Genomic DNA, 11,401 nt, shown 5'->3' on the forward strand with positions numbered 1-11,401 from the left:
AGATTTTCTCTTGAAAATGAAAAGGAAAAAATAATATTTGTATGTGAAATCCTATCAATTTCAATATGAATTTCACATGATAATCATGTGCTATGCCACGTGAAGCTAACGTGTTTTTCATTATATTGAGATAAGAGTTTCACGTGATAATCATGTGTGATGACACTTGAAGTATACGTGCTTTCCATATGAAGCTAACGCGGCACGCGATTGATTTTTTTATATGATTTACACGTGACATTCACATGCTAAGTCGTATGGGGCAGATTCATGTGTAAAACATGGGAAGTTGCTATGTTGATTTCTTTCAGTGGAGTTTGTAAAGAGGCAAAGTGCGAACACACGCACGCACTCACAGGCACACAGATTTTGACAGATTCTGTAGCTGGAGTTGTAATGACGATCGAAACAGTTCTACTTTTGGGCAATTTTGACAGTTCGCAGTAAACACAAGCAATCATGGCAAACTGCGTTTGCATAACCTTAAACTTCTAAGAGCAATCGTTCAGCCAACCCTCGTCCGCTCGCCAATCCAGCGTGAGCGTTGACGTGTGATGATCCTGGTGCAGGATCTTCCCCCGCGTCGAGTCCGATAACCGCATCGCAGGTGTGTGTATCCGTAACGCACCGCCAAACTAATCGTTTAAAGGTTCCACTTGAATGCAAAGTGGACGGGTAAAAACCACCATTCGGGAATTCTTACACATCAAGCCGACGACGACGGACAATAAGCCATATGTGTGCACAGAGGGACGGAGCATCGGACGGGCCACACGACGGCATAATCGAGAAACTCGTCGTCGTTTGCTGCTCAGCTGCGAAACGGTATTATATTACTCTGCCACCACACACGCCACATGAACGTGGACGGACGAGAGAACACGGAGTCGTGGAGTCCGAGGGGTGGAAAATCGCTGGAAGTACCCAAAGCATCATCGCGCGGCGAACCCACAAGCTCTGAGCATTCGAGTGACTGAGTGACCTGAGCACGTATTCAGTGTGTACGGCGGAGAAGGTAGAGGCGGCAGCAGTGGCGTTGTACGTGGCCAGACACTAGTCAGTTGTGGCCGTCGTCGCCGCCGCCCCTTCCCCGGCAGTTCGGCCCCGGCCTGTTGAGGGGTGGTGGTCACCGCTTGGAGTTGACTATTAGAGATGATCGACTTTTCGGAAACCGGAACAAGCGAGTGACACAAATGCTGAACTTCCACAAATCCTGAAATAATTTCTGGACTAATCGCATTGCAATAAGTTCAAAATCAAAAGAATTTCGGTTCAGTATTGAAAATCCGACAACATACGATCTTATTGACATTAAGGTTTTCCATGGCGTACCTAACAAATTTTGTTATTCGAGGAAATTTGGTTTACAGTTGATTCTCTCGTTGTCGATATTGACCGTCGAGAGCAAGAGGTATCAAATTATAGAACGAAAAATCAAAGCATGCTACTTGAAGGGACTGACAAATTTATTGACAGCTGGAGCAATATTGATATCGAGAAGATCGACAGTTATTGTGTTTGTTTTAGCGTCCAGGTATTTTCGTACATGAAGGAACTATTTTTGTCATAATCTGTGAATGGTTTCAAAAAAAAAGTCAGGTAAATAATAGGTAGCATAGATTCAAAGCGATAGCTTAACGTCAACGTAAAATCTATTAGTGAACTCAACAACGTAAAACCAGTGGAACTCGATACACAAACCTAATCGGAAAAGCTCATCACTTCACTTTTCCCCGAAAAAAAAACGACGAGAGGACAAACGAACAAAATCCCTCTCCCCAAGCACTTCACATCCGCACACTGCCCCCCACCCAAACCAAGAGAGCGGCGAGAGGTGCCAAAGCGCACGCGAACAAGACGAAGAGCAACAACAGCAACAACAACAACAAGAACCAACGCGGACACCAAAGTCGGCGGCGAGCGTGTAAAACAGAGCAACAGACTTTACATAACCAAACAAAAGAAAACTTGTCTGCATCTCTCAGCAGCGTTCCCCTCAGCTCAGCTGATTGATGATGGTCTCGTCGTCGTCGATTTCCCGTTGTAGCTGGCACGGAACTCACCCGAATCGTGTACGCGTGTAAACACAATGTAATGAAGGAATACGGAAAAGAGCCGAAGCTGTCGTGATGAGAGTGAGTGCCGCAGCGCCGTCGCCGTACAAGGTGGACACGAGGCAAGACAAAGCAACATTAACGCAGCAACACACTAATCGATGGGTGTGAGTGGCTCTGAAAATCCCCGACCCATGAATGGGACACGGGAGAGCGCGAGAGAGCGGAGAGCCGAATACACATCGGAAAGCAGGCAGCAGGCTACGGCGGCTTGTGCACGAGACACGGCGAGTCACTCCGGCACTACGGCTGGTGTTGTCGCCTTCGTCAGCAGTCAGTCTCCGATCAGCCCATGAACGAGCAGCACGCGAAAGCGGTGTTTCTCTCGCGCATCCCCCCCACACACGGAATAACCGAGAGTCAATCGAGGTCGCGTGTCACTTTAATACACAACTTCTAGTGAGGATAAAGAGGTGCCAGTCGGCACATCAACAGAACATTAAGGTCCCGAAAATTGTTTGTGGATACTAAGCGAAAAATAAAAAAAAATCGCACAGTGCAATACTACAGGACATCAAGTGCAAGTGTGTTTACACCTAGTGGAGTAACGCGTCCGAGGCACACCGCAAGGATACCGCAAGTGTGTGCAAGGACCCCCGTGAACCGGTGTCTTCCGGAAAGAGACGCACACGTCTCAATTACAACATAGTTAGAGCAGTGTCGTGCGCGACACCCTAGAGTGCTACGATTAGAGAGCTAATCGAGCAACCGAAAGAGTTAAGATAAAGCAGCAACAACAAGAAACCAAAAAAGCAAGCAAGAGTCGAAGACAAGTGCAAGGCAAAGAGAGTGTCGGTCGGTTGGATACCGCGCGAAGGTGAGAAGAACCGACACAAAGTGGTTGAGCAGCGAATCTCGGTGTGTCTTAAAACGGTTAATAAGAAACAGCTAACGGCAAGGTCGTATCTAAGAGCAGCGCTGCGGCGAGAAGAAACGAAGAGAGCGTGAGCACGCAAAGCAGTGAAGGAAAGACGAAAAGCTGTGTGCGACTTGGAGTGTGAAGGCTGGATTTGAATGAAACCAAAACTGATCAGAAGGAGCAATAGTTGAAGAGCAGAGGAAAATTGAAGTGTGTGTGTGTGAAGACGCAGGGATTTGCACGTTGTGAAATCGGTCGAGCCCCAAACAAAAGAGAAACTATTTAGTGCGCGCAGCACTGAAGAAGCAGAGCATCGAAAGTGAACAACTTGAAGAGACGCGGAACGTCATGAAATAGAGTGAATTGTGTGACGAACGAAGAAACAGTGATCGCGAGCAGTGTTTTTGTTTTTTGTTGATTCGCCAACTTTGCTGGTCCATATTTCTGACGGACGAGAGGCGGAGTAGCAAATAATGACCCTGCCGACGAATCCGGGCAACGCCGGTCTGGCTGGCGAGGACGAGTCGGACATGTTCGGGCCGCCGCACACGTCCCCGCCGGTGCGCCGCAATCGGCCCAAGGTGCCGATGATCTCCGCCCAGCTGCGGATGCGGGAGGTGCGCAAGCGGATCCTGCAGCTGTGCGTGCACAAGCTCGAGCGCATCAAGGACTCGGAGCGGAACCTGCGCCGGTCGGTGTGCATCAACAACACCTACTCACGGCTGACGGACGATATCCGGCGCGAGAAGCAGCACAAGTACCTGATGCTGAACCAGCTGACCAAGTGAGTAGCCTCCTTCGATTGAGTCAGACGAATTACGTGACAGTTCTAACCGTATCTAAATATGACTCATTTGGGAAGACTGCTTTCGACAAATGCTACCCGCAACGACAGGTAGAAGTCGGATCAAATTTAGATCAGTGATTAGTTCAAGTTCAAAATAACTCCTCACTGCGTGACGTACTGCTCGAAAATAACTTCCCTGGAACCAACCCACCCTTGCTTTTTTTGCGTCAACAACTTGTTGTTTGCCGAGTACAATTTCCCTAGAATTGTTCTACGCCGAGAGGTCGCTGATTAACAGGGGGGTGAGCAAAACCCACACGTAAACGAGAGTGAGAGTAAACCGCGTACGTATGCCCCACCGCCAGAAATAGTGCATGATTGATGCGAGAAGGAGGCGAAAATTCGAATTAAGCTCCCTTCCTTTCCCCCGTTAGCGCTATAAATAGGCGGCGAAAGTGAGTAAAGATGGTCCCAAAATAGCAGCGCGATGCTGAAAGCAGGGAGAGCGCAGCTCTTATCGGGAAATCCGCGTCAGAAGCCGGGCGTGACGTCGTCCCGTAGGACTCTGTTGTTGAGGGAGCCCTGACGTCAGCGCTGTTATCTACTCGAAGGAGTCACGTGGAGTAACGGTTCGGCTTTCTTTTTCTTTTTTTTTCAGATCCGACAAAGCGGACAACGTCAACAACAACAACATCGACACCAGCAACAAGAACAGCAACAATGAGAATCTGAACAACAGCAACTACCAGCACCACCGAGCGGACGAGCTCAGATCCAGCAACAACAACAACAACAATGACGCAAGCAGTATTAACAACAACACCCGAAGCGCGGAGGAGCGCAAGAGTCCAAAGAAGAGCTCGGCGTCGGTGGAGACCGACCTGGAGACGCTGGACCGGGAGCTGTGCGCGCTGGACGCGGCCATGCCGCTGGTCGATCCGGAAATCACGCAAGGTGCCGAACAGCTCGAGCAGGCGATGATGTCGCGCAAGCGCAAGTTCTCCCAGAAGGACGACGACGACAACAACGACCGGCTGGTGCGCGAGGCGCTGTCCCAGTTTTACCTGCCCAGCAACCGGCTCTTGTCCGGTATTGACGACTGCCCGACGCACCACCTGCTGTCCGGTCCGCTGGACGCCAAACGCACCAAAGTGGATCTCCTCGAGCACAAGTACCAGGTAAGTGGGGAGGTTTGACAGTAGTGCACCTCTTGTCTGCGAACGCCTTGCTGATAAATGTCGTGTATCATCAAGGTTCGTAACTGATAGGTGGGAAGATGTTCACGAGTGTCTCTCTTTTCTCTCGCAGCATCACCACCACCATCCCTTTCACTCGCTGCCGGACTTGAACGTGGCGCTCGAGCTGACCAACCAAAGCCACCAGAAAGACTTCGAGGTGATCATGGACGCGCTGCGGATAGGGGCGGCGGCGGCCGCTGCCGGAAGCTCGATGGTGAGCGCGGGCGCCACCGGCTGCGGCAGCACCACCGGCAACATCGACTCGTGCGGCCAGGCCGCGATGATGATGGCCGGCGAGGCGGGTAGCGTGTTCCACAACCTGGTGGTGACGTCGCTGGAGACTTGAAAGTAGGCCAACGTGCCACCTCTTGCGGCCTTCGGCAGTAGCAGCGCCACCACCTGGTGCTGGTGGCGACCACCAGCAATACTACCAACTCCTAGTTTTTAAACGGCAGCGCGTAGCCTTCCACATGCATTGATCTTAATTTATTTCGAACATCGCGACGCGCCATCTCGCGTCGAGCATCATTATTTAACAGAACAACCAACAACGTGTTAGCATTATTATCAATCAAAGGATTATTTATAAAAAAGAAACAATTTCGCCTCTAGCCAAACGCGACAACCAACCACAACAACAAGGCTGACGGAAACCAATTTCGCCAGCGCGCGAAACACTAGGGGCCGGCCACAACAATGTGACGTTTCGCACAACAGAGTGCGCCTCAACTCACACACACACCCAAACGCACGTGCATCGCAGCAGTCGCGTGCGTGCGAATCGTGTGTGAAGCAAGCAGAGCTAGAAAAACAACAACAACTTGGCCGTGGTGGTGGCAGCAAGCCGTGCAAAACGAGGAAAAATGTAAGTGAAAGTGTGCGCGCGGCGGCACAAAAGGAAAACTAAGCTGCGATGAGCAGCACGGCCTGCTGCCACCACTACCACCACTAATCAAGTGTTCGATTTAAATAACTCGCTCTGTTTATCGGTTGAGTAATCAACTCCGCGCTACGTCATCGGTGGTCGGTCCCACCCCTCCTCAAGTGTTTGAAAGAATATCGTTGCCAAAATTAAACTTTGTTTTAAAAACTCGCAAACTTGCCAAGATTCTTGGCCAAATTACTAGAAAAAAAGGGCTCGCACACACATACGGCACACACACGCAGCGAATAGCTTTTTTCAAGTGGGCGCGTGTGTGTGTGCGGCGCTGATCCTCTCTTACTCGCGGCGCACTCATCTTTCTCTCACTTTTCTTCTGACCTACAAACTAATGAAAAAGCTGAACAAAAAGATGAAAGTTTCCTTTTGCCACCACAACTACAACAGAATGAGAAGATGAAGAAAAAGTAACACACACACATTAAAGAGGAAAATTTATAGTAAACAGTATCTGTGATATTAGCCGTAAGGTGCGTAAAGAGTTAGCAGTAAATAGTAGGCAAAATATGATAAGAAAAAGAGTAATTTCGCGGTGTGTCTGCGCGCGTAGTTAGTGTGCTGTAAAAGCGAGAGGGAGTCACTCAGTTGAGATTTTTTTAACGTTTTTCTTCGCTCACATAACCCTCTAGCGATGATTTAGCGAAGAAAACAAAACCAAACTATTCCAATGTGCGAGTGTGTGAAGAATACTTGAACAAAAAAAACTGAAAGCGCAATTTTACCCATTTTTCCTATAAATACACAAACCTAGTACACGCTAAAAACTAACCAATTCGGTTCCGGCTGTGCTCGCGCAGCTCCAAGACCAACCAGAGAGAGCGGGAGAGATATGTTAGGTTTCAAACATGATCGCCAAAACCCCTTACTGCTTGTCCAATCAACCGCAAACAGACGAAGGCAGAGCTGAGACCAAAGCTGACAAATCACCAGAAGAGAGTATAATTCAACCACTTCCAAAATTGAGAAAATCATATGGCATTACAAAACAAAAACCCTGTACGCACAGCGTACATAAACCGATCACGAGATCCCCCAAAAAAAAAACTTGTTCAAATTTGTTACTAATTTAATTTGCCAAAAAGAAGCAGAAGTGAAAACATTCCGCCATCAGGAGAAAAAAAATAAAAAAAAAAACAAAACTCAAGTGCACTGACCGAATTGCGAAGCAATTTCGGAGTTTCAAAAAAAAAACTTTTAAAATTTGACATTTAAACCACAAAATGGGGCATCTTTGTTTAGGACCAAAAACGCAGCAGACAACCAGACAAAAACAAACAAACACACAAAATCATGCTTGAGAAGAGATGATGAGACGATAAGAAGTAACAAATACCCAAAGTGCTTGAATTTGTTAACGTAAACATTGTAAAATTATCTATTTGTATGAAGTTAGTAAAGAAAAACTCTTGAAGATTAAACTTTCCGTATTTTCTTGGATTGTTCTGTTACAATCATTTTTGTTTTCCCCCTTTCTCTTATTTTACTCGTGTATAGTTTAATTTAAACTTCATTCCACCAAATGATTTTCCCCCAAAAAAGAAGCAAACGAATCTTGTCTATTTCTCCTAATATTCCCTTTTTCCCACCCACTCAAAGAACCAATGGTTACCCACAACCCGCCTCCAGTCAGGTTTCTAGAGACTAGCTTTATTCGCAGAACCGTATAGTTTAGCCTTCCCACTGCACATTTCCGAAAGAAAACAAAATGTACTTCTAGTGAAATTGTTAGTTTATTTGTAAATTATTGATTTTCGTCCCACCCCCTTTTTCTCCAAAAAGTGTCTTGCGGCAGTTTGTTTCGCCCCCTTCTTCCAAACTTTTAAACATGCAATTCTCTACATTTTAGTTAGTTGAGTTAAACTTTGTTTATTTTTTTTAATTATCCAATTGCGTTGGCCTTTATTGAGAAAATGTGTATATCGGTTAGTACAGTTTGTAAATTGTAAGTGAAATTTAAACATTTAAGAAAAATCAAACCAAGCGGCACACACACAACCACACACATGATGATGTGCTGTAAAATCTAAATTAATTATATGCAAACAAAAAACCTATAAATTAAAAATAAATTGAAACAAAAATAACATATACAGCTAAGGACACTTATTGTTGTAGTAGAATTTTATCTTCACAATAAATGTACCTGGAAAAATTATGAAAAAACGGTGCGTGTTCACTTGCTTTGAGAACGAAAAGAAATTCCCCTTAACAGTCACTCTATAAACCGTACTTCAAATGACAGTGATAAAGCAGATTTACTGTTTAATACTTCGATAGTGAACCTTGGACGATTTTTTAATGTTATCGGAAAAGCAGCATCGAAAATCTACCTTATCGACGCTTGTTTTCCAACTGGAATAACTTTCTAAATTTAGCTCAACTTGCAGTCCTATCACTCACACAGAGGAACATCAATCCAGTAAGAATTGCGAGGAAGAAGCTAAATTTAGCTCGCAGCTCTCTGTTATGAGCATGCGCGAAACTGAAATAGATTTTTTCGCTCTTCAGTTAGCTACCAACTGAGAGAGGAACAAGAGAGAGAGAGCGTAAAATGAGAGAACTAGTGAGAGATGTTATGAAAAGTCCAGTTGAAAAACTATTTTTAGATCGAATATGCCAAGCAGCTGTGAGGGTATGAGCAAATATTGGTAGAATAATAAAATAAGTGAAAATCATGTATTACCATCGGACACTCAGTGTTGACGTTCGATTATGAGAGAAATTCTTGTATGTTTGGCAGGTTAAGCACACGCTCCTAACTCCATTAAATCAGCTGATTTTTAACTATTTAAACAACTTATTTTGTATAACTGTTGATAAAAACTTGTTTGCTCACTTTCTTTTAAGCTAGTTTTCACACGATTTAAGTTTAAAACCCTTTTTATCAGCTGTAATTGAACGTCTATGTGCTGATATGGCAGCATTAGAGGCACGATGACGTTAGATTTTGATTCTCCCAGCAAGCTGTTTCACTGAATGCAAGAAATTAATTGCTTAAAAAGATCTGTGAAAAGTTTGTTAGCAAATGGGTGGAAATAGGACTGAACCCTTGAACTGCCAAAGATACACGTTTTTTTCTAAGCTCAGTAAAGTTATTGCTAGAAGTGGATTCATAAAAAAATGATCCTTTTATTTATTTATTTTTTTGTTTTGTGATATCAGAGCACTGACGGCTAGGACCTTTCCAAATCTCGAGTTTGTTTTTGAAGATTCAATACTTCAAGTATTGAAGATTCAATACTTTTTTAACTCTAGAAATGTTCCTCATAGAAGTTCGATAATTATTTGTTAAAATGTTAGCTAGAGGTAAACGGTTGAATTGACAAAAAGCCAAAACTGTAAAAATGAGAAAAGTCTTGATACATGAAATGTAAAAAACTAAATTAATTAGTTGTCTTAGTATCATTTAAGTGAGTTCAAAGATGAGCAGCTCTTCAAAAAGCTTTCCGAGATACAGTCTAAATTCTTGTTTCGGTAGTTTTGTTTTTGTTTTTTTTATGATTAATTAAGGAGATATTAGACTATGACAAACAAACAAATTTGCACTTTTTCGTGTTTGAAAGTTTGACAAACTCGCAAACAAAGCAAAATGTATACAAATGCAGTCCAACTTCCAAACTGTCAAAAAGTGCCATAGTCTAATACCTCCTTTATGATATCATACTGATGTTTTTTAGAATTTAATAAAAAGTACATTTTTGCGGGCATTAAGGGGCTTGGCTTGCGAGTATTGAGCCCAAATATTAACTGGAGGTAATGCCTAAAATTGCCTGAAATATCCAACTTCCTGAAAAAAAATTTTTCCTCATTAAATCCCATTTTAAATTCAAGGGCCGAGTGCTACGCGTTAATAGGAGAAAATAACAAAAACGGGAAAAACTGATTTTCAGTAAAACTGCGATACCTTAAAAATTGGAGCTATAACCTATACAGTTCAGACTCGATCATCCGAAGGCCTCGAAAAAACATCACTTCGGATAATCGAAACTTTGGATAATCGAATCAAGAACTTTTTTTTCGTTGTCTAATTATTGTCGAGCTTAAGTATGACCCCTAAACTACACTAAAGTGATTTAAAATGTTTAAATCCAAGATGGCGGCCAATGGCGGCCAATAGAGCAGTGATGAAATATTGAAAAAAAAAATGCATTTTGTTATTTAATAGGCAATCAACTATTCAAATTTGGCGACAATGGAGTCACAAAACAAGAAAAAAACCTTTTTTTTGTTCGTAATTTCATTATCCGAAGTCTCATGCAAACCTTCGGATAATCGAACTTTGGATAATCGAAACTTCCGATAATCGAGCATTCGGATTCGTTTTATTAAGATTTTCTTTTCTTTACTTTATCTGATTCCGAGGTAAATTGTTACAAAAATGATTAATGGACACAAACTACAGTCCAGACTTGATTATCTGAAGGCGTTGGAAAATTTCACGTCGGATAATCCAAACTTCGGATAATCGATTCACGAATTTTGTTATTTTTTTTTCGTTATATAATTTTTGATTGTCGAGCTAAAAAAATGCATTTTATTTTTATTTTTTTATAGGTAAACAAAAACTCAAATTTGACATTTTACAAAAACATTTTTTTGTTCGTGATTCGATTATCCGAAGTCATATACAAAACATCGGATAATCGAAAATTCAGAATATCGAGGCTTCGGATAATCCAGTCTGAACAGGGTGGCTAAGTATTTTCAACAAGATTTCTTCCTTTTAATCAGAAATTTTGATCACCGAAAACTTTCCATTAATATTTTCTGGGTGAGATAGATTTGATATTTTTAAGATGGAGTATTTTGCTCAATAAATCCAAAGTTCGATTATCCGAAGCTTTGTATGGGACTTCGAATCATGACGAAACATAATTTTTGGATGTTTTTTTTTTTATTTTCTTACTTTCAACACAAAAATTCGAATTCTACTACCCCATTTTAGTCATTTTTGAATTTAGGATTGCCTTTGCACTACGTCATCATCCCCATTTTGGATTTTTGAATTTAAAATCACTTTAGTGTGTTTAAAAGGCCATAATAAACAAAAAAGACAACAAATTTTTTTTTTCATTCACATTCAGATAATCGAGTCTGTAGTGTACCACAAACAAAATTATATCTTATATCTGCTTTGAAAGCTTTTTTTTTTTTGAGAATATTCATGTAAGCTTATCGAAGTCATTCTAAATATCCGAGCGGATGATACAAAATATATTAATAAATATTGCTTTTAAATAAAAAATAAAACAAAATGATAGTTCGATTTAGTTACAGTCGACTCTCTGGTTGTCAATATCCAAGGGACCGTCGAGGAAGAGAATCATCAGTTTACAGAACGATGCAAAAATATTTTTGTCTTGATACCCAGCTATGGGAGAGAATCATGGCAACGTCCATCAAACAAAAACAAACTAATGTCAAACACCCTTCAAAGCTTCGTTTCGCCAAGAAAAACGTCTA

The 11,401-nt window shown here is 42.7% G+C and overlaps 1 protein-coding gene across 1 annotated transcript; it reads left to right on the top strand.

Annotated features, from left to right (window-relative positions):
• Positions 1–2,338: 2,338 nt before the first annotated feature.
• LOC6039779 (signal transducer and activator of transcription B) lies at positions 2,339–7,129 on the top strand. The gene is made up of 3 exons (XM_038262129.1): positions 2,339–3,757; positions 4,419–4,938; positions 5,069–7,129. Exons 1-3 carry the CDS (start codon positions 3,447–3,449, stop codon positions 5,342–5,344), a joined length of 1,107 nt encoding a protein of 368 aa, XP_038118057.1. The 5' UTR covers positions 2,339–3,446; the 3' UTR covers positions 5,345–7,129.
• Positions 7,130–11,401: the final 4,272 nt, after the last annotated feature.

Source organism: Culex quinquefasciatus, chromosome 3 (assembly GCF_015732765.1).
Source record: "Culex quinquefasciatus strain JHB chromosome 3, VPISU_Cqui_1.0_pri_paternal, whole genome shotgun sequence".
NCBI lineage: Eukaryota > Metazoa > Arthropoda > Insecta > Diptera > Culicidae > Culex > Culex quinquefasciatus.